This window comes from Ascaphus truei, chromosome 13 (genome assembly GCF_040206685.1).
Source record: "Ascaphus truei isolate aAscTru1 chromosome 13, aAscTru1.hap1, whole genome shotgun sequence".
In the NCBI taxonomy this organism is placed as follows: domain Eukaryota; kingdom Metazoa; phylum Chordata; class Amphibia; order Anura; family Ascaphidae; genus Ascaphus; species Ascaphus truei.
This window is the reverse complement of record NC_134495.1, coordinates 24,638,573-24,662,984: the sequence shown is the minus strand read 5'-3', so window position 1 is coordinate 24,662,984 and position 24,412 is coordinate 24,638,573. Positions and strand designations below refer to the sequence as shown.

The 24,412-nt window shown below is 46.1% G+C and overlaps 1 protein-coding gene across 4 annotated transcripts in view; it reads right to left on the bottom strand.

Annotated features, from left to right (window-relative positions):
- MYO18B (myosin XVIIIB) overlaps positions 1–24,412 on the bottom strand; it is a 345,583-nt gene that overhangs the window by 146,800 nt on the left and 174,371 nt on the right. For all 4 annotated transcript variants that reach the window (XM_075568959.1, XM_075568956.1, XM_075568957.1 and 1 more), the window contains 4 exons: positions 23,091–23,156; positions 19,993–20,121; positions 18,814–18,957; positions 18,592–18,681 (listed from right to left, as the gene is read on the bottom strand). In XM_075568959.1, the coding sequence (XP_075425074.1) occupies positions 18,592–18,681; positions 18,814–18,957; positions 19,993–20,121; positions 23,091–23,156 (429 nt within the window). The remainder of the gene's footprint in view (positions 1–18,591; positions 18,682–18,813; positions 18,958–19,992; positions 20,122–23,090; positions 23,157–24,412) is intronic.

Sequence of the window (24,412 nt, the reverse complement as noted above, 5' to 3'; positions counted from 1 at the left end):
TAGTTGAAGGGGAAGTCCTGCAAATCCCAGAAAGCCACGGAGGAATACAAGAAACAGCAGGGCACACGGACTGATGCAAAAACGGGTATTTAGTCAGCCATAGAAACCAATGTTTCGGCTGACAAGCTGGCCCTCACCTATATATTATCTTTAACTGTGCATGCAATGTCTTGTATGTAATGTATACCCTGTTCACTTATGTAACTGTATTTGTAAACATGTATTATTTGTCATCTTAACTCTGTGCCCAGGACATACTTGAAAACGAGAAGTAACTCTCAATGTATTACTTCCTGGGAAAACATTTTATACATAAATTGACAAAGGTTGCTGGGCAACTGAAACGTTGAGTTCTATGGCTGATTAAATATCCATTTTTGCATCAGTCCGTGTGCTGTTTCTTTTATTCCCTTCCTACCTTTCCACAGTCATTCTTTTGCATGAACCTCTCTATGAATACCTGTGCTGTATTGCATGCATTGTATGATGCTTTTTAGAGACTGGAATTTGCTAGGGGAAACCTGTATTCGGATACAACCAGAACTCTTTCCCATACAGAAGTCCTGTTATTTGAGTCAATGAAATGACCCAGTCTCCGCTGAATTTAACTTCTAGTATCTAAGAAATTTCTCCCCCCAAAAAATTTCCTACTGTATGTCCTCTTAATACTGTAAATAGCCCCATGTGTCCCTTCCAATGCAAATCCAACACGTTGTGAGGATTCGCCATCCTGGCGGTCGCAGACCGTCTCCTCACCTCAATAACCCTTCCGCGACTGACACCCAGGATGCGCTATCTCGTGGCCATGTTAAGCGCGCGCGCGGATCTTGCACGGCCTGACTCTCCGCGGGTTCTGACTCCGCCCCCCACTCGGGCGCATGATGGGTGCGCTCGTCCAGCCTCTCCGCTGATGCGCGTTCCAAGCTCCACCCCCGCTCTGCTTGACAGAACCGGTGTGGGAGTAAAGTGCGTTCTAGCCTTCGCCCCTGACCTCCGTGATGCGCGCGGGTCGGCACGCGATCGGTTCCGCCCCCATCCCTGATCTGGCTGCATCATAGGGCAGACTTGTGTGCACCAGCAGCCTATTGGATTCTACTTCCTGGTATTGGATTCTACTTCCTGGTTCCGCCCTGCCTGGCTATTGGAGCTCCTTCCTTTATATACCTTCCTGCTGCAGACTCTCATTGCTGAGCATAGTCTAGTGTGACGCCGTGCCTTGCTGCATTCCTGTTCCGTGACCTTGCAGTGCATGTTAACCTCTTGTTACCTGACCCTGCTTATCTCCTTGGACTCCGCACCTCTCCTCTCCTGATCCGGCTACGAACGACCATTCTCCCGTCTCCAGTCCTGACCTTGGCTAAGTACTCCAACGATCCGATACTCTCCTATCCTGAACCTGGCTACGGACCCCGACGATCTGCAACTCTCCACTCCTGACCTGGCAAGCACTTACAACTATTCTCCCATCTATTATCCTGACCTGGCTTGCACGACCACTCTGCATCCTAGGCGCGCCCGCGTGGCTGTGGGTCGGCGTTAACCAATTCCCTACCTCAGCACCGCGGTCACGCTTCGTTTGTGGTGAGCTACGCGTTACACACGTGCCAAAGCACGAGAGAAAATCGTTACAGCTGCAATAACATTCCAAATAGTATCTGGCACCTTCTTTGTTTATGACATGAAAGGCTGTATAACAAATGAATCCATTAATAACCCAATTATGCTGCAATGTCCCCGGGCGGCCGAAAAATTATCATAGCTTCTAAAAGCTAAAAACAAAGTCTGTCGCTAATGGACGACAGGGACTCCTCCAAATAGGGGGAAAAAAACGGGTCCTTAGCTAAATGTGGTAATTAATAATGTCTTTCTAACACCTCCTGAATACGAGCGTTACACATTATGTAAATGCTTTTATTAAAAAATACACTGTCAAATAATTGTGTGAAGTGCTAGTTAAATGCGGCTTCTCTCATCCCCACAAGCAATGTGGCTGATAAAATGTGTGGCCTCGTCGTATTTTTTTTTCCACCCCTAAAAAAAATAAGAAATAATCTTTAAGGTGCTGTCCCCAATTTGACTATTTAAATACACATTTTGCTATGTGGAAGTGCTGCTGGATAAGCTTTTTCACGCCTGTTTCTGGGAGTCTTTACGATGTCCTACGCTGCAGCAATACAGAGGTACCTGCTTGAACATGTGTAGGCTTTCACTTGAAGAAGACACCTATGAGGTCTGGAAAGCTCTGTACACTATGAGGCAGATCCACCAAGCGCCAGTATGGTTTAGAGCAGGTATAGTGCACAAAGTTTCCTTCATGCGCCGCCCTGTCTCCTCTACCGTCCGGCTCGCGACCAAACCCCCCCCCCCCCCCCCACGGCTCCGGCATCAAATCACGTAGCGGGATCATGTGACGTCACGTGACCCCGCGGCGTCATTTGCTGCTGGTTGCCATGGAGACGCGTCGCTGGCAGGCAAGTAAAGTTAGAGGCCTCGCGCGATCCCCGCCATTTCTTTTAAATGCCTTTTGGAAGTGCGGGGCATCTGTAACAGCCGCGCCCCCACCCTCTCCCCCCCCCCACAGAAAATCTCACCCCCCCAGCCTCCTCATGTTGTGCACCCCTGGTTTAGAGCAGGGGTGCTCAACTCCAGTCCTCAAGCTCTCCTCACCCCCCCCCCCCCCCACCCGTCAGGTATTCAGGATATCCCAGCTTCAGCACAGGTGGCTCAAACAGAGGTTCAGTCAAAGAATGAGCCTCTGATTGAGCCACCTGTGCTGAAGCAGGGACTGATTGAGCCACCTGTGCTGAGGCAGAGACTGATTGTGCCACCTGTGCTGAAGCAGGGACCGGTTGAGCCACCTGTGCTGAAGCAGGGATATACCAAAAACCTGACCTTTTTTTTGGTGGGGAGGGGGAGGGGGGGGCTTGAGGACTGGCCTTGAGCACCTAATCCTGCGTTATCTCCCATTGATTGGAAAAAACGTTAACGCCAGATTGGGTGCATTAAACCGTACTGACGCTTGATAAATCTGACCCTATATTTCATCTGTCAAGAAGTCCCATGTTGGCCCCGTACAGGGTATCACAACTTACAATCCATCTAAACTTCTCCAGGCCCAGCATGGCTACTAGGACTTTTAGGTACCAGGCATTTGTGCAATTTTAAAATATCTGCCGTTGTGTACAATAAAATGTATTAGAGGTGAGGCCTCCGCCGTTTCAAATAAGAATGTTTACAGAAAAAGGCAAATTCTGTATTATTTTACTAGAGTCCCAAGTGGCTAATATATCCTCTCAAACACACCTTTACGCAACATGTGGAGAGAAACCTGTGCATAAAAATCAACACACCTGAGATACCTGGGATATATGCTAATTTGGCTTAGCAAAGTGTATTCAAATGATTAACATTAGCCTATATCTCGGTTATCTCAGGTGCGTACCTTTTTGTGCACAGGTATCCCTCCACGCATTGCATACAGGTCTCGCTCTCCTTGTTAAGTCAATAACAAACCTCTGTGAATCTGGTTCTAGGTGCTCATTGGCATGTTGCTATCCAGAATCCTTTGCTGTAGCCGGACCACTGTATGACGTAATAATGGGGTAAAGAAAGTAAGTCCTTTCTTCCCATAATGGGTTTAAAACACTTATCAGACAGAGTTGGTTGGAGAATGTAGGAGACATCCTTCTCCCCAATTGACTTATTTGGTTGAGGGATTTTGTTTTTAAGAAGACAGTCGAAAAATGAGGAGGAAAGGGTTTTTTACAGTAAGGGCAGTTAACGTGGAATCCATTACCCATGGAGACTGTGATGGCAGATACAATAGCTCTCTTCAACAAAAAAAAAAGGTTGGATATCTTTTTATATAGGAAAGGTATATAGGGATATAACAAATAAGTAAACATGGGAAGGATGTTGATCCAGGGAGTAATCTGATTGCCATAATTTGAAGTCAGGAAAGAATTTAATTTCCCCCCTATGAGAAATCATTGGATGATATTTCACTGGGGTTTACATATTTTAATTGTAAATACAAATCTAGGATAAGTATTTGTCATCTACATTATCGCATAGGTTGAACTTGATGGGACATATGTCTTTTTTTCAATCTCATCTACTATGTAACTCTGTATGCAACTATGTATAACTTTGTTAAGCACATTAGCACTGGGTCTTCTTCATAAACAGGACCAATTGGCCTTCTATGGCAATTACAAGCAACCTATAACTATGTGTCAAGCCCAATTTTGCTGTAAAAAAGACACAAAATACAGAATTTTAAACATGGTCAATGTATCAAGCTATTGGGACTCTCCGTTTCCGTGCACCATCTTGAGATTCTGATGCTGATTCATTAAACTTTGGTGTTCAAGTGCAACGGGAAATGGAAATGTAATGTACGTCTATACGCACTTTATCTGCATTTCCCAGGCTACGATGTCCCTTGGTACAGTAATGCTGGGGATATTTATTATGCCATATCCTTGATTTAACGTGTAAAGCCACGCAGCCATTTTTAAATTGAAAACATGCTCCGTCCTCAAGTCTATTTAATCCCGAAGGAAATGAATGTGATTGGTGTGTTTGCTAGAAGTGCCGTTATTCAATGTAAATGTTTGTTAAACAATGTAAAGCTTGATAGTGTAAACATGAGAGTGATAGCCTGCAAGACTTCACTCTGGGATTCCCTACCATGTACAGCACCATCAGATGCTCCCCCAGCTTTCAAATACTTTAAAACACTCTGAAAACTCATCTTTTCAAGGAAGTCTACTCGCCTTATCTCTAACATCCAACCCCTCCAGCCCCATTGGCTGGACCAATCCCCAGCCATATATAAACACCCACTTCACCCTCCCCCCCCCCCCAAACCTTAATGGAATCAGGTGTTGGGCTGGGCCATGTTCCAACCTGAGATAAACTCCATCCTGTAATGCAGGGGTGCCCAAACTGGGGGCGTGAAATTTTATGGGGGTGGGGAGGGAGGGACGGGCGGCGATTACAGAGGCCCCCGCGCTCTTCCCCAAAGCAGCATTTAAATGAAATGCCGGGGAGCGCTCGAGGCCTCTGTAACTCACTTACCTTGTCGCCCGACGTCTTCGGGCGACGCTTTGATCTGGCAACACTGCGTCAAATGACGCTGCGGGGTCACGTGCCATCATGTTGCCATGGCAACGTGATGTCGCGTGACTCCGCAGCGTCATTTGATGCCGCAGACAAGGTAAAGGGGGGGGGGGGAGAGCAGGTAGGGGGGTGCAGACTGAAAAGTTTTATAAAAGTCTATAATGAGCAGCCCCTTACCTTGTTTCAACATTGTCCCTCTGTCCCCCTAGATAGTGAGCGCTCACGAGCAGGGCCCTCGTTACCTCTTTGTATGTCTTTGTGCATGTTCGTTTTCACTTGTATGTAACCGTTTCTCTTAATACACATAACTCTGTCTCCCCGCCCCATTGTACCGCACTGCAGAATATGTTGGCACTTTACAAATAAATTATATTAATAATAATAATGCTACTTACATATGTAATACCTCAACATCCCGTCCAAAAAATAATCTTTTTTTTCCCTACTATTCACTTCTGCCAACAACATATTTAAGGAATATTAGGGTTGGTATCTGATATTCCTAAAAAAAAAATGTTAGTAAGTTTTCTCATTCGCTGGGGGAAAAAGACACTTTCTATTCACATCTTTGAACTAAACCTCAGAGAGCTTGAAAAGGAATAAATTATCATAATATTGAAGGCTGGTCGGGATTTAATGGATGTTCAAGACTATCTCTCTTTTTACTGTTATTTGTCAAAATCTCCATATACAGAATCCTGTCACCTGTTCAAAACGCTTTCACTGGACTGCTAAAGGGCTTTTTTTTGTTTTGTTCGATTTTGCCTTATAAATGGCCCCATTCCTTGGGCTGTCGGAGGGGCCTGCAATGGCTGTGGCAGCCAGGATCTCGTATGCAGTAGGATATTATTTCTTATGAAAACCTAGGGGGTTATTTAATCATCTGTGATAGTGACGATTGGGGCACTGTCGCACCAAAACTCCTATTGACTTAAATCGGAGTTAATGTGCAATAGTGTCTCAATCAGCACTATTAAGGTCTAATGCAGGGGTGCGCAAACTGGGGGGGGGGCAACATTTTCTGGGGGGGAAACACAGCTTACAGAGGCCCCATGCTCTTCCCCACAACATTTATATGAAATGACGAGGGGGGGGGAGGCGCGCAAGGCCTCTAGGTCCCTTACCTCGTCTCCGTAGATGCCACAAGGTCACATGATGTTGTGTTGCCATGGCAACGCAACATCACATGATGTTGTGACATCAGAAACCGCCAGAGAAAAGGTAAAGTGAGGGAGGGGCGCAAACAAAAAAAGATTGTGCAACCCTGGTCTAAAGAATAACCCCCTATTACTACCGCAGGATAAAACAAAACTCAGATTACCAGGGCAGCAATTTGAACAGCGACACAGGTCGTCCTCTTTCATTGGGGGAAGATGTTGAAGAGATCATTGCCATGCGATAGGTGTGATAGCAAAAAATGTCTGTGGCATGATGTGGTCACCGATATTCTGACACTGAATGAGTTCAGGTTGGCTATATGATGACATCAATAAAGAAATATCGATTATCAATTGTGTCTCTAAATCAGCAATGGTGCACTTTCTAGGGTCAATCAGTGTATTCACTGTGTGACAGGGCAGAGCTCCTGTCTAAAAGGGCTTCAATAGAAAGCCTGTATTGGTCTGAGGAGTCCAGCAGGGAGCTGGTTAATTGCAGCTACAGATAATTAACCAGTCTCCTGCTGTCTCATTACACAGGTAGAAAAGCCTCTTGCTGGAAACTGCAGGTAATCTCTCTTGAGCACAGAGAGACTGTGTTGCCAGCAGGACTCACAGAAACAGTTACCGTGAGCACAAAAGTGCTATGCTGCCTGCAAGACACCCTGAAACCGGACCCTCTACATCCAGCGCTCAGCAGACCTTGGAACCCGCCAGAGCCTGCCCCCCCAAAGACAACCCAGAGACTGACATAAAGAGCCCCCTGCTTACAGGTACCTCTTTGGACTTTGGGGTCATAGGTTGGCAATAGGCCTTTCCTCCCAACCCTACATATAGGGACTGGGAAAGTGTGTCAGCCCTTACACAGGGGTAGGATGTTTGTTTATTTCTGTGCTTCCTTAAACTGTATAGCTCAACGCTACGGGCTGAAGAAAAGCCATGGTTTATTTTCCCCCAAATATGTCTCCCTGGTTGCACCTCTGCACATGCCTCTTACACACTGGCAGACCGTTCTCCTCATTGCCAGTAACCACTTGCATGGAGAAATGGTATTGAACATTTCTATAGAGCCTGGAGGACATATCTATGGAGCCTACATTGGAAGACCTTATAGCTCCAGAGACAATAACACAAAATATAATATTGATGTAAAAAGGGAGCTGCCGGGATTGCTGCTTTAAGGGAACATTCTGCGGTGGTACTTAGAGCACAGCAGATGGAGGAGAGACATGCAGCTAACAGTGGGATGACCCCTGACGGGTGGAACTGTACCTCCAGGGAATTTGTTGTTGCTGAACAGGTGTTGTGTTCTTAAATAAGGTGCTCTGCTGTGCTTCTATAAAAATGCCCCCCACACAGATAATCACCTTTTTCATGCTAAAGGCTTCTGAACTATGCCAAACATTCACTCAAAAGTAGCACATTTTAGCACACACAAAATCAATATATCTTCTGTTAACCCTTCGATTCCAGCGGCTCTTTTTTCCTGGGGTTCGTATAGATAAATCAGAATGGAATTTGCCCTTCTGGGGACCTACAGTAGGGTTCCATGGAGTAAATAGCATTTACCCTGCAGATTAATGTAATCACAAAGTAAAAATGCCTCCTAATGGGCGCTCATACTAGTGGAAAATGTTTGTTTTTTTAAATGTAATAATTCTTAGATGTGATATTCCAAGGACTGAAGACAGCCAGCATGCTGTGTATCCAATCCACGGAGGATCTACAAACGTGGGAAACTGCTTTTTAACTCTTTTGCTAATATTGGGAGCATTTTTGGAAGAGGAGAATGAAAATATCCCCTGTTTTACACACATGGGAATGGGTTTGGAGAAGGGGTTTTTTTCGCCCCCCTTTTTTTTTGTCGATGCAAATTAAGCATTGTATGGGTAAACCCATGCGCCAACAAGTAGCTGCTCGCCGAATGTTTACTTCAGTACATCAGACCTCACTGCTACCGGTGCATCACAGTCAGATGTCCCTCTGGAAATTCAGGTATACAGTCTGTTGTTCCAGCATTAGATGCTGTGTGTGGCTCAGGGAACATCCTCCCTCTCCTGGCAGCAGACGCACGAGCTATTCCACCAAACGTAGCTCCTTGAAACCACGTGCCCTACGTGTACGCGTTTCTTCCGATTGACGGGTTTCATCAGGGGGCTAGTACACACCCAGGCGCTGTTGAATTTTTCAATTTATATATATATATATATATATATATATATATATATATATATATATATATATATATACTGTATTCACTAGTCCATGGGACAATTATTACATATATTCAGTGTAGGTACCTGCATACGGGTATGCCTTATCGTGGCATGCAGGCTTATAAATGCTTTGGCCAAAGGGTTTAACAAAATAACATTTTCATGAGATTATTATTTTATTTTTGCCTAATTGGTAGGAGCGCAGGAATCGTTCTTTTTATTTTGCATAAATATTTTTCTCTGTAGCTTTATCGTGATTTTTTTCTACTTATATTACTGTATAGATATGATTCTGTGCCTGCCTGTAATTGGCATCACTCTACACTTTGAGTTTATTGTGATAGTGTGCATTTTGTTTTAACACTTCCTTTTTCCTCTAGTCGTGTACTAGTCAAATTTGATTTTGTTGCTACTACGGTTTCATTTCTTTTTGACCACCGTCTCAATGAGTGCTGGGAACTCTATGCAGTTTTAGTCAGTGAGCTTTGGGGGCTATAGTGTAAAATCTCAATTTCATGGAAAAATGCAGATATTTATCCATAGGACACCACTGATTGTCTATGAGACTGATTAAGCAATAAAGCAGTGAGAGTTGACATGTGTGGAAACACATGTTCCACTGGCACGCTACACTGGCGCTGCCATTTCTCATTTCATAACCTACAAGTAAGCTGGCCCTGCCACTTTTACTGCAGTACTTCCGGAGCTCGACTGGGAGGAGAAAACTACATTTTAATTATCAGTGGAACGGGGGAGGCTCCAAGGTTCCAAGTCTGCCAAAAACAATTAAACATCTCAGCAAAATTACTAGCACTTGGGATTGCTGCTTTGAACACGTCTCTGCATTGTCGTAATTATATTAATCATTATTGAATTGTGAGCTATTCTTGCATTCCGTCCAGCATAGAACGGCACTGACTTGTCGCGTATATGCATTTGGCTTCGTAGCTAAGCAGATAATTAATTAACCTGTATCTTGTTGAGTCATTAAAATCGGTCAACCATAAAAAAATTCTAGTAATGTCTTGGGCAGAAGGTGTTTAATTGAGAGTGTGTCAATTACAGGACATTCTGGAAGTGCTCTGACCCTCTGCACCTGAATGTCCTGTCCCTTCCCCGTCCCCCCTCGCTGTCCTAAACACAAAATTCAGATGCATGCCACAGCGTTCTGGCATCATCCACCAGAACTCTACAGAGAATGACATTTGGACCATGTGTATGCATCCTTCAACGCCTCCCTATCTACTCCCATTTCTCTCTGTAACAACTCCCACATCTGATGCTACAAAGAAAGAGGTTAAAATAGAGGCAACATATCTACAGTGAGAGGTACATGTTCACATTGTCTTAGTATCCATTTTAGGGCAAAATAGGACATATAAGGCATACAGTAGCCCATAATGAGTAACTAAATATTCTAAAATGTGCTGTATTTTTATATCTATACAAAATGTGATTGGGCTCTTTTACGCTGGGATGTGTCAAAGCGAGATTCGGGGAATAGCACCAGTTCTGACTGTAACTGCTACTGAGTTGAATTGTATTTATTTATTTATAAAAATGTTTTTCAGGAAGTAATACATAGAGAGTTAACTCTCGTTTTCAAGTATGTCCTGGGCATAGAGTTAAGATGACAAAGAATACAAGGTTACATAAGTGAACAGGGTATACATTAAATACAAGACGTTTCATGCACAGTTACAGATAATATATATTACTAGCTGAGAGACCCGGCGTTGCCCGGGATGTAATGTTCACGTTCCTCTCTCTCTCCTCCCCCCTCTCTCTGTTTGTCCCCCATTCACATCAATCCAGTCCCTCCCCCTCCCTCCCTCCTTTACAGCTTCATGTAGCGTGTGTGCGTCAGTCACTGTGTGTTTGCTCGCGCGTCAGTGAGTCTGAGGCAGAAACACAAACACACACAGACTGACTGACGCACACACAGTCAGTGTGTGCCTCAGTCAGTGTGTGCGTGTGTGTGTGCGTCAGTCAGGGTTTGTGTGCGCGTCAGTCAGTGTGTGCGTGCGTGCGGCAGTCAGTCAGTGTGTGTGCGCGGGGCGTCAAAGGCAGGGGGGGGCGTCAAAGGCAGGTGGGGGCATCAAAGGGAGGGGGGGCGTCAAAGGCAGGGAGGGGGCGTCAAAGGGAGGGGGGGGCGTCAAAGGGAGGGGGGGGCGTCAAAGGGAGGGGGGCGTCAAAGGGAGGGGGGGCATCAAAGGGAGGGGGGGGGCGTCAAAGGGAGGGGGGGCGTCAAAGGGAGGGGGGGGCGTCAAAGGGAGGGGGGGCGTCAAAGGGAGGGGGGCGTCAAAGGGAGGGGGGGCATCAAAGGGAGGGGGGGGGCGTCAAAGGGAGGGGGGGGCGTCAAAGGGAGGGGGGGGCGTCAAAGGGAGGGGGGGGCGTCAAAGGGAGGGGGGGCGGCGTCAAAGGGGGGGGGGCGGCGTCAAAGGGGGGGGGGGCGTCAAAAATGGGGGGCGTCAAAGGGAGGGGGGGCGTCAAAGGGAGGGGGGGGCGTCAAAGGGAGGGGGGGGGCGTCAAAGGGAGGGGGGGGCGTCAAAGGGAGGGGGGGGGGCGTCAAAGGGAGGGGGGGGCGTCAAAGGGAGGGGGGGGCGTCAAAGGGAGTGGGGGGCGTCAAAGGGAGAGGGAGGGTGGCGTCAAAGGCGGGGGGGGGGGCGTCAAAGGCGGGGGGGGGCGTCAAAGGTGGGGGGGGCGTCAAAGGCAGGGGGGGGCATCAAAGGCAGGTGGGGGCGCGTCAAAGGCAGGGGGGGGCGTCAAAGGCAGGGGGGGCGTCAAAGGCAGGGGGGGGCGTCAAAGGCAGGGGGGGCGTCAAAGGCAGGGGGGGCGTCAAAGGCAGGGGGGGCGTCAAAGGCAGGGGGGGCATCAAAGGCAGGGGGGGCGTCAAAGGCAGGGGGGGGGCGTCAAAGGCAGGGGGGGCGTCAAAGGCAGGGGGGGGGGCGTCAAAGGCAGGGGGGGGGCGTCAAAGGCAGGGGGGGCGTCAAAGGCAGGGGGGGGCGTCAAAGGCAGGGGGGGGGGCGTGTCAAAGGTAGGGGGGGGGCGTGTCAAAGGCAGGGGGGGGTGTCAAAGGCAGGGGGGGCATCAAAGGCAGGGGGGGGGCGACTCAAAGGCATGGATTCCTCCCCCTGCATTTCCTGCAGTGGACAGGAAGGGGGGGCAGTGGACAGGAGGGGGGGGCAGTGGACAGGAGGGGGGGGCAGTGGACAGGAGGGGGGGGCAGTGGACAGGAGGGGGGGCAGTGGACAGGAGGGGGGGGGCAGTGGACAGGAGGGGGGGGGCAGTGGACAGGAGGGGGGGGCAGTGGACAGGAGGGGGGGGCAGTGGACAGGAGGGGGGGGCAGTGGACAGGAGGGGGGGGCAGTGGACAGGAGGGGGGGGGCAGTGGACAGGAGGGGGGGGCAGTGGACAGGAGGGGGGGGCAGTGGATAGGAGGGGGGGCAGTGGATAGGAGGGGGGGGCAGTGGACAGGAGGGGGGGGGGCAGTGGACAGGAGGGGGGGCAGTGGACAGTGACACACACACAGACAGACAGACAGACAGACACACACACACACACACACACACCTCAGTTGATGCGCCCTTTCTCAGTTCCGTTTGGCGCCGGAGGTGGGGGAGCGACACCTACCTGTACTTCCGGGCGCCGCCATCGTCTGACTCGGCGCCGCGAGGGAGGAAGGGGGTCCGCCATCTTACGCGCTGCGTGGCAGCTGCGGGAAGCGAGGTGATTTGGAGCGGGGAGGGGGGAGAGGTGATTTGGAGCGGGGAGAGGTGATTTGGAGCGGTGAGGGGGGAGAGGTGATTTGGAGTGGTGAGGGGGGAGAGGTGATGCCGCTGGGGAGGGGGAGAGGTGATTTGGAGCGGGGAGGGGGAGAGGTGATGCCGCTGGGGAGGGGGAGAGGTGATGCCGCTGGGGAGGGGGAGAGGTGATGCCGCTGGGGAGGGGGAGAGGTGATGCCGCTGGGGAGAGGGAAGAGGTGATTTGGAGCGGGGAGAGGTGATTTGGAGCGGGGAGAGGTGATTTGGAGCGGGGAGAGGTGATTTGGAGCGGGGAGGGGGAGAGGTGATTTGGAGCGGTGAGGGGGGAGAGGTGATTTGGAGCGGGGAGGGGGAGAGGTGATTTGGAGCGGTGAGGGGGGAGAGGTGATTTGGAGCGGGGAGGGGGAGAGGTAATTTGGAGCGGGGAGGGGGAGAGGTGATTTGGAGCGGGGAGGGGGAGAGGTGATTTGGAGCGGGGAGGGGGAGAGGTGATGCCGCTGGGGAGGGGGGAGAGGTGATTTGGGGAGGGGGGAGAGGTGATTTGGAGCGGGGAGGGGGAGAGGTGATGCCGCTGGGGAGGGGGGAGAGGTGATTTGGAGAGGGGAGAGAGGTGATTTGGAGGGGGGAGGGGGAGAGGTGTGTGTGTGTGTGTGTTTTATTTATTTTTTTGGACCTTTGGCCCGTCACTCCGCCTCAGGCCAATGAGAGGTGTGGGGGGCGGGCCAAGGGGGTGGTGTGAGTGTGTGAGGCCAATGAGAGGTGTGCGGGGGCGGGCGGGCCAAGGGACCAATGAGATTGCCGCTAGGGACACCGGACATCCAGGCAGGCAGGCAAACATACAGTGCTTTCACTAATATAGTATAAGATAGGCGTATGTAACAGTTACAGACCAGATTAAACTGTGAGACAGCCTTAGATTTGAAAGAACTTAAACTGGTGGTGGATCTGAGAGTCGTAAATTGTTCCAGTTTTGGGGTGCACGGTAAGGGAAGGAGGAGCGGCCGGATACTTTGTTGAGCATTGGGACCATGAAGGGTCTTTTGGAGTCAGATCTCAGATAAGTGCTGCATGTGGTAGGGGTGAGGAGCTTGTTCAGATAGGCAGGTAGCTTGTCCAGAAAGTATTTGAAGGCAAGACAGTAAAGGTGAACTTTGCGCCGAGAATCAAGTGATGACCAATCTAGTTCTTTGAGCATTTCGCAGTGATGTGTGTTGTAGTTGCCTTGGAGAACAAAACAGCATATTGAATTGTAGAGGGTGTCAAGTTTGCTAAGGTGGGTGTGGGGTGACGAGCCGTATACTATGTCTCCATAGTCGATAATTGGCATTAGCATCTGCTGTGCGATACGTTTTCTGACCAGCAGACTTAGGGAGGATTTGTTCCTGTAAAGTACATCTAATTTGGCATAGGTTTTGGATGTCAGGGTATCAATTGTATCAGGGTATGAATGGCAGTTACCGCCAAACTGGGCACGATACCCTACGTCCCACTTTGATAATTCCCGGCGTCAGTTTGCTATTATAGGACCTGAATGCAGTTGGAGCGTTGAAAGCTTTTTCTGCACATAATGAGGAGATGATTGCTTTTTTCCTTTGTGTTTATCGGTGCTGTCAATTAGATTAATTGCTCTTCTGCCAGACACTTATCTGCCTTCAACCCATCCGGTGTGATCAGGAAGAATCAGATTCCCAACACGCTGCCCATATCAAAGCAAATATTTTACATTCAACGATCAAAAAGGCGATTGGATGGTAACTTCTACTGTCCTTTTGGCTTCAGGATGAAGAACAGAAGAGTGTCCACATATGGTCATTTAAAATCCAAGTTATTAGTCAGAGCCTGAAATAGCTTTGTAAGTTGAGGGACTAGAATCGTCCGGAAGGCTTCATAATAGGCTGAACAGCCGTCCGAGCCCAGAGATTTAACGGTTTAAAAAACAAAGTTATGATCCACAGGTATGGTTTAGTGTTCTATAATTTTGTTTGCCCCAGGTAGTCCTGAAATGCGTACTGAACAACATGTACTGTAATTCTGTTTTTATAATGTTTATTTTAAGTATTTATGAAGTGTAAAGGTTTAAGAAAAACAGAAGTGAAATACTGTACAATATATAGACCGTTGTAAACAAATCCAGTTTTCTGATTTTAAAAAAATGTAGCTGGGTTCTTGGGTTTTATAGGAGGTAGGACATCTTATGATGATACAAAATAAAATCTTGATAGAAAGTCTGGATATTTTCTAAGGTTTTCACTTATTCTGGGGGCGGGGATATTATCCGCTCTACTTCAGGGGTAAGGTATTTAGATTTATTTACACTCTGCATGAAAAATAACCCACTTCTAAGACAGGGGACAGGACAAGAAAGAGATAAGGAAGTCTATTTGTCGCACACGCAAGAGGAAGGATCACTGAATATTTTTTTGTCTGGACAGCATTACTATAATGTTTAATCAATCTCCTTAAGTTTTAATGTAACTTGCTTAAAAACTGCTTGCCATTGCCGAACCATGAAAAGGTCCAATTGAAACCACAAGAAATAGGTGAAATGGTTGTACCGCTTCTGTCCTCGAAGGGATTGCGATGCATTGCTGCACAATGTGTCCGCGCTCACTCTGGCAGCAAGGGGTTAAGTGGTCCTTAGAATGTAGAGATCGATATTTATGTGTTCATTAAATACATTTCTTCCTTTTTTTTTTTTTTTTAAGCAAAACATTAAATGGACTTTGGTTTGTTTTAAATAATGCTCCATGTAACCAAGGGCCCACAATTATCCCCCGCCTTGCAGAAGTTAATGTACAGTATTTGTGAAAGATACAATACACTGAAAAATGAACGTGATGTGACTGTGAGAAGAAGCTGCTGGTGTTTAACATTCAGCAGCGAGGTGACTACCTTTTTCCCCTTTGTAGCTTCTACACTCTGTAGAGCTTAGTACTAATTAAACTGCACCTGTGGATGGTATAGCTCCCGCAAAGTCAAACCACACAGAATGTTTTGCACTACAGCAGCAAGGCATTGTGGGACGTGACTTTGGAAGCTCCCACAGTGAGTGCCAGCTATACCACCCTGTGCTGTCTGCACACTGAGGTGCCGTTTGGGGCTTTATTAAGCGTGTGTTCCCCCCACAAGCTCAGGACACTATAATACCTGGGATCGGTCACACAGTTCCGTTAGCGGCAGTCTGATGACTTGGCAATATGATTTATTAACTAGGGGTTTGCGGGACAGATATTTTCTTGCTGGGGCTGCACAGTGTAAAAACAGTTGGGAACCACTGATCTAGATGATAGATACTCCATAAACATTGGCTAACCCGGTCTTTAGTTCAGTGGAGACTCAATGAGGAATATTACACTACCTAAGTCTGTCTTCGGTAAACTGGAGATGTAAAGAATATAAAGGTCACTGTATAGTAGGTATTTGTCGCAAAGAGCCTGTCCCACAGTATTCTCTACTGTAAAACCTATGAGATCAATATTTCCAGGCACTTTTGGACCATACCATAGGGGGAGAAAACTGTGTCACTTTCACATCACGTTTCAATCAATACATTTTTTAAATGTTTACTATTGCCATAAGGTAATTTTGTGCTCTGAAGTGGAGCTGCACTTTTGAATCCTCACTGTCTGTTAATGCTGCATAGAACCAAATGCATTTCGTGGCAATGGAACGTTACAGTTATACTGCACAGATCTTACCTTCTTATAGTCTAGCATTCAATACTTGTTATAAGGGATATAATAGTTAACAGATCTAAGGTCATATTTGCTCAGCAGTGCTAAGTTGTAAGGCATCTTACAGCTCAATCTGTGAATGGGCCACATGGTTTCTTAGGGCTTAGCACTGCTTAGAAAATATGCCCCCTGCTGTAATTACAAATTTAAAGTACACTTTAACAAACGGATATTTTACGGCACATGAACATTAAGACTGTTTTAGGATTAGTGGTAGACCTTAAAGTGAAAACACGTTACACTAATTGATGAGCCGTTAAACAACTGGAAGATTCTTAGGGGATCATTTCCATATTGCTGAGCAGCCACAGAGCTAAGCATCTCCTGCCTGAAAAACAACTACCGAAATCACAAAACACATTGCAAGTGCAGCATTTATTCAATATAATTGTGTACCCCAAAACTGCTAAGGACATTAATTAAAACTGGAATGGCCTCTAAGGTGTATTTTTGCTTAGCCCCAATTAGTACAAATGTGGCACTTTTGGTAATATTTACATACCAGTGCTACTAATGACCTCCATGCTGCCAAAGACAGAGGTCATTACACTCTGCTCATATTACTCAACCTCTCTGCAGCATATGTGGCGTCCCGCAAGGCTCTGTTCTGGGGCCCCTACTCTTCTCAGTGTTCATCAATGATCTTCCCACAGCTTGTCAGGAAGCCTCAATACACATGTATGCAGATGACACAATCCTATATGCACACAGCCATAGCCTCTCTGACCTTCAACACATACTCCAGTCTGACTTTTTGAGACTCGAAAACTGGATTTCCCAAAACAAACTGTTTTTAAACACTGACAAGACTGTAACAATGGTATTTGGGACCAAGACTAAATTTGTAAAGCTTCCAGTGACTGAGCTCCTGATTAGAACCAACGCTAACACCACCCTAACACCTGTCACTAGTTTTAAATACCTGGGCTTATGGTTTGACTCCCACTTAACATTCGGGATGCACATTGATACCCTGACAACCAAGACCTATGCCAAACTAGGGGTACTTTACAGGAACAAATCCTCCCTAAGTCTCCTGGTCAGAAAACGTATCGCACAGCAAATGCTAATGCCAATTATTGACTATGGAGACATAGTATATGGCTCGGCACCTCAAACCACCTTAGCAAACTTAACACCCTCTACAACTCAATTTGTCATTTTGTTCTCCAATGCAACTATAATACACATCACTGCGAAATGCTGAAAGAACTAGACTGGTCATCACTCGAGTCTAGGCGCAAAGTTCACCTTTCCTGTCTTGCCTTCAAATTCTTTATGGGCAAGCTACCCAGCTACCTGAACAAGCTCCTCACTCCTACCACATGCAGCACCTATCACCTGAGATCAGACTCCAAAAGACTGTTCATGGTCCCAAGGCTCAACAAAGTATCCGACCGCTTCTCCTTCTCTTAACGTGCACCCCAAAACTGGAACAACCTACCAGAGACTCTTACATCCACCACCAGTCTAAATTCTTTCAAATCCAAGGCTGTCATACATTTTAATCTGGTCTGTAACTGTTTCATACGCCCATAATATAAATTACCTTTAACTGTGCATGCAATGTCTTGTATATAATGTATACCCTGCTCATTATGTAACTGTATTTGTAAACATGTATTATTTGTCTTAACTCTGTGCCCAGGACATACTTGAAAACGGGAGGTAACTCTCAATGTATTACTTCCTGGTAAAATATTTTATAAATAAATAATTTGATACTGTGGAACACACTCTTCTCCTTCACATTCTCCATAATCTTGGTATTCGTAACAAAGCTCTATCCTGGATCGCCTCTTACCTCTCCCATCATACTTTCAGTGTCTCTTCTGCTAACACCTTCTCCTCCTCTATCAATCTCTCTGTGGGGGTACCCCAGGGCTCTGTCCTGGGACCTCTTCTCTTTTCTCTTTACAGACTCTCTCTAGGTGACCTAATCACATCTCTTGGGATCAAATATCACCTCTATGCTGATGACACACAAATTTATTTTTCCACCCCTGACCTTGCACCTGCTGTGCAGACCAAAGTTTCTGAATGTGTCTCTGCGATATCATCCTGGATGGCCCTCCGCCGACTTAAATTAACATGGCAAAAACAGAGCTCCTCATACTTCCTCCCAAACTTGGCCATACTACCTCCTTCCACATTACTGTTGGAAGAACTGTAATTCACCCAGTAGCACAAGCACGATGCCTAGGGGTCACACTCATCTCCTCTCTCACATTCAAAAGGTAGCTAAAACCTGTAGTTTTTTCCACCGCAATATTACAAAGATACGCCCTTTACTCTGTTGCTCGACTGCTAAAACTCTGACACAGACCCTCATTCTTTCCCGTCTCGATTACTGTAACTTCCTGCTGTCCGGCCTTCCTGCTTCCCACCTGTCTCCCTTACAATCTATCCTAAACGCTGCTGCCAGAATCATCCTACTCTTTCCTAAATCTGTCTCAGAGTCTCCCCTGCTGAAATCCCTCTCCTGGCTTCCTATCAAATCCCGTATCACACACTTAATTCCCCTCCTCACTTTTAAAGCTTTACACTCTTCTGCTCCAACATACGTTGGAAGGAACAAGCTTTGGAAGGCGCTCACCTGGCTTTCCAGCAGGTCTACATTCTGCCGCAGCTCGTTTCGCGACCTTTCTGATTTCTTGAGTTTCAAGGTCAGGGCAATGATTTCTTCCTAAAGGAAATATTCAAGAGCAATAATTTACAGCAAGCTGTGTGTGGACCGTGTCTGCGTTATACGTCATTTTATACTATGCACTTCAGGGCAAGTGAAGAGGTTCATTCTGACCTTGCATACGTTACATACCTCCTTTGCTCGGAACTGGCCTTCATCGATGTTAACAGTAAGCATGGGACGAATGTGACACATGAGTTCCCACCATAGCCAATCCCTAATGCAATAGAACTTCCTAATATTCTTCTGGATGCATCCGAGTGCGATTAGTTGAATCTAAATGGAGAACATAGAAAGCACGACTCTTCAATCATAGATTAATCGACCAGTTCCAATTACTAGAGGAAGGTTAATCATCTCACTTTCACCCAATAGCTGATGGGTGAGCCTGAGGATCACCCTCTGCTTCCATAATAATAATAATTCTAATAATTTCTATACAGAGATGTCATCTTTCATTCCCTATAGTATTCCCTAATTCCTTATGCCTATTCCAAGTGCCTCCTCATTTACTTATTTGTATTTTGCCATGAGAAAATATAGTGAATCCCCTCTCATTTTCAAGTATGATACTTTCATTTATGACGTGAGTCTGCTGTTCCAATATTCACTAGCCTTTTAAAAACAAAGCAGATAGGCACTGAGAACTTTTAACTGGAGGAGCTTACACTGTAATATTCTAATGTTGTGCCCTAGCATAGGAATATACCGTGCAAGGTCTTAATAAGTAGAGCACTAGACTGGTTTTCCCACTTTAAAGACAGTACCTACCACATGACCTTTGATCATGATATACATAGCGTCTACATCATGGCATGCATCTGGGTTTTTTTTGTTTTTGTTTTTAGACCAGATGGGGAGTTGAGTGGATTAATGTAATTTAGCAGGATTGCACCTGTGCACGCCATTCCCAGGTGTCCAGTCTATACGGTGGCCCAGGTGCCAGTAAACTGCTGTAACTCACTCTACTTCTAATGCAAGTTCAGATCTGGCAAGGACAAAGCCTACTGACTGTATGGCTGTGTGTTACATATCTGGTAGATCTTCAGCCCTATACAATTTATGATCACTTGTACAGAATGAAGCATCAGGACACTAATTGTGAAAAATAACATCTATTCATCAAGTAATTTACTTTTGACATTCCTAACTTTTGCTGTTTGCGCTCTCGCTTTTTTTTTGTTGATATTCACAAATGACTCCCAATTACTCTGGTGTCTGTCCATGATAATTTTGGGTCCATTCATTTTCTCCAAAGTTAGGCAACAGTAGATTATTGCCGTACGCATATCATAACCCCCAATGACTTGCCTTTAATTTTTTGTACTTTTGCCGGCAGAGGAACCCCCTGCATGCAGCCTGGAAAAGGATCGTGTTCTGGGAAATCAACTTCTCGCGCTGCTTCTCCAATCTGGACAGCACACCCGATTTCATGAAGACCTACAAGGTAGAATAAGCATTGAAGCATTGCACAGAGAGGAGAGCAAGTAAAGACGACTGTGTCCGACGTTAATTGAAGGTCCCATCTTCCACGTAGTGTCACGGAGGACCACAACTAACTCTGTTTAATGGTTTACATCTTTGTGAATGAAGCCTTTTTACAAAGGAAAACTAGCCCCATATCGGGAGCCTACCAAATAATCCCCTTTTTTCGGGTACGTTTTCGCCTTCCTGCATGCACAATCACGCCATGATCAGAAATCAAATAATAATTTCTCCTTTTTAAAAAGACACTTGAAATACAGACCGTGTCTCTCTACACTGAAAAAAGACCCGTTGATTGTCATCAATAAACCATTGACACGTACATCATCAGCATGGATTTTTAAAAATATTTTGTTTAAGATTTCTTAGAAGTGATTGAAAGCAATACTAATTAAAATGTGGGAGTTTAGTTGCATTATTCTATGACTTTGATTATCTCCGCTAACAATAAGCTTTACGCCTATCAGGGGCATTAGTTCATTTTGGTCCTCCGGTATGTGCACCATGCCTGCCACCTTCCTCTTCACATGGACATGCTAACATTTGGCTGAGGGTTATTTGGCCAAATAGAAGGCACTCAGCTATCAATGTCACAGCTGCGAGCATTCTGGGCATTCCAATCAAGAGTAAGTATTGTGCAAAGAAACAGAATAACATTATGCAGCTTCAGCTCTTTCTAATTGTTTTACCCCAATATCTGCATTCAAAGAATAACAGAAACATTATCCTTTTGGTTCAAACTATGTTAAAGCATTTTAATAAAGCGTTGCCATCTGCTAAAAAAAATCCTAAATAGATGAATTTGCCTTTTTTTTTTTAACTTCTCTCTCATCTCACGTTGCATTGACATAAATGTACCCGGCAACAATAGATTGAGAATTAGTGGCGGCGGAGTAATGCCTCATTAAGGGTTTGATTGCTTCAATAATGACTGCATTAACTGCACAGCCCCGATGAGTTCTTCAAAGCTGCTGCAAAATCAATGTTCATACTAATGGCTTTACCTCTATGTGATCGGATTGTTGGTGCCAGCTTTCTTATTACACAGGCATGGTAGCATGATGCCATAACAATGAAAACTGCGGCTCCAGAAATACAGTGCACGGTGACTTCCAAGTATACAGGGATTTGTTTTAATGCCCCAAAGCACTACAGTGGAATGTATTACTCTGTTTTTCGTTTAGAACAAATTCCCTTATGACAAAGAATATTATACAGCATGTATCTGCTGGGGAGTAAAGGTGTGATGGTAATTCCTTATTTATTGTTAAGTTATATCCATGCGAGCCAAACCTAAAACATGGCATTTGTATTGCGTTTGAAAGGATGAAATCTGTAGTTGGTGTGCGTGTTATAAACAGTACACAACTTTAATTAATAGACTGCAAAAACATTGCTCCTTACGGGGAGATAAAAGGAACTAATGTATACACTCCGAAATACAAGTATTACTTCTCTGGAGAGATACAGCACTAAAATATGTCAAATCTTAAAACTCTATCCTCTCCTCCTCACTTGATCCATATGCCACTTCTCTGCTTTTAAATGTTCGATTGAGTCACCTAATTTCTCAATTTTGACATGGTGAGGCGATTTTCACTTCTCATTCGCCACACGTGTGGCTACGTTGAAAAATAGGTTCCCCACCCCTGTACTACACACTATCACTTGGTGACCGCATCAACGTATATGTGTCACCTCTATGCAGATTATACACATATGATACATACAGTATATAACATGTAAATATACTTATCCACCCTAACCGCACATCTGCAATATATACTAAGCACCCTCTCCTCCCCCCTTTAAGTCCAAGCTAAAAATACGCCATCTAAAAGAAGCATTCTCATATCCTAGACTTGTGGCTACTGTCCCAGACCAACCGTCGCTTCTACCAACCATTGTGGCCAAGCACTGCCATCTACTGCATGCACCCCTTTACATGCGGTGTCTGTACGTCTCCTAACATACCACTTAGATCGTAAGCTCTGCGGGGCAGGGATTTCCTTTCCTTAGGTCTGATTGTATGCTTGTTGCACTTTTTATATTATAACTCCCTGCATTATATTGTCTCTTTTTATACAAGCACTGGGTACACTGTTGGTGCTATAAAGATCAATATATACATACAAACTAAAAAGGAAGGGATCTTTACAGACCACATAAAGGCCCATATTTACTAAGCAGCGCTATGCTATAAGACACTTTGCAGCTCCGGCAGACACCATTAAAGAGTCTCAGGGTACAGCATTGATTAGTACACACGGACCAAAATGGAAAATACACAAAGTGTTATTAAGTGTCTTGTGCAGTGTAATGGCGCATTTTAAAGCTGCAGACCAAGCAATATCCTACAGTATATGTGTTCTTTTTTAAATAAATCAGTTCTGTACTGTGAGAAAATACTTGTAGCATTTTTTTTAAACAGCTCTGAATGACATATTTAATGTATTATAATGTAACAAGCATTTTTTGTTTTTATAGCCACCATTTACAAAGTTACATCCCCTTCCTCTTCTGAAACAGGCTCTGGCACACCCCTTTTTTGAGCCATGCCTTCTCTAGCAGTGTATCTAGCGACTGCCTGGTCACATGATCTTCCCCACAGAACTTTGCATCTTTGGTCCTCTTCTGCTGCACTGACAGCCATTTATTGAACCCCAGAGCTCAATCACAGGGGCAATTTAGCTAATTACTTATCAATGTGGATTATATTGATGCACATATTAAAGGGGAATTTTTTTAAAAAAAAATTATAAAAAAATATTGTATAAAAACGGCTTCTTGGACTGCAGCTTTAAGACAGTCCTAAGCAAGTAAAGCCCTTCCTGCAGAGGGGGCCCCGTGCTGCTTTTGTTCCCCCAGTGGAAAGCTTTGAATAACAGTTCCCTTTATGTATCAGTAAGCGTTAGGTAACATGCCTGGCTGCGTCCGATAACGACGCTCTTTTTTTCCAAGTCAAGCAGCTGGAACAGCTCTTCTACGGCCTGAAGAGAAAGGAAACATGGTGTGAGCAAAGAAACATCATGGTTATTATCGTTTAGTTGTGACGCGCCAACGCATTCCGCTGCGCGGTACAATGGAGCGCAGAGTTATGTATATTATACAAACAGTTACTGTGCACACAAGTGAGGACAGACATGCACCAACAGATACAGAGAGGGAGCGAGGGCCCTGCTCGTCCTGAGAGCTTACAGTGTAGAGGGAATGAGTGACGATGTTGAAACAAGAAGGTAAAATGGCTGCTTACTGTAGGATAAGGTCTGGCTCAGGTTAGCGCATGGCCCACTCCAACAGCTGTAGCCATTAAGGTTTTTTTGGGGGGGCGGGGGGGAGATTTACGTAGGGTGGAGATTGGTGGAGCCACACAGTTGGACTCAATGGGGTTGGAGGGCGAGGGGAGTTTCATGTTAGAGGCATGGCGAGTAGGCTTCCGTGTAAGGCTGCGTCCCCGCTGGCGCTGACCGCGCTCATGCTCTCTAAGCATGAGCACCGGGTGTCCTGTGTATTTCGCAAGAGGGAGCGGTGGGGGGTGGGGAGGGGCGTTGGGGGCATGTTGAGCGCGCTTGAAAGTCACTTTTTTTTGTCTCCCTAAGCGCCCAGCTTGGGAGAACGTGCGTCCCCGCGCATGAGCGAGCGCGCACCGCGTGAGCGCGGACGTCTACATTACAAGCACAGGAAGAAAAGGCGGCAAGCGCCGAGCGCACACCATGCTCAGCGCCAGCAGGGACGCAGCCTAAGGCTGCTCTTATAGTGCTGGCGAAAACAAATGTATTGCCGCCGTCGCGTGCGCTTATAGTAAGCGCGGAGCAACGGGAGCGGCGAGAATTTCTGAAGCCGGTCAAATTTGATTTTTCAGAGGCTGTTGCCTCTGAACCAATCAAAGACCTGGTCGCCCGCGACGTCGCCAAAAAGCGAATGACAACTTTCGCTAGTGTCGACGGCGACGTCTTCCGTCGCGTCACCATCGCGCGCACTATAAGCGCGGCCTAAAGGTGAGTTTTTAAACATCTGGAAGCTGGGGGAGAGCCTGATGGTGCGTAGCCGGGAATTCCAGAGCGAGGCTGACGCACAAGAGCAGTCATGTAGGTGGGAGAGGAGGACAAAAAGGCGGATGTCGTGGGAAGAACGTAGGGGGCGTTTAGGAATATATCTGTGGATGAGGGCTGAGATTTAAGCTTGTTCTATGAATACAGTGATAAACAGCACTGTACTATATTGTATTTGCAGCAGGTTCGGGCTA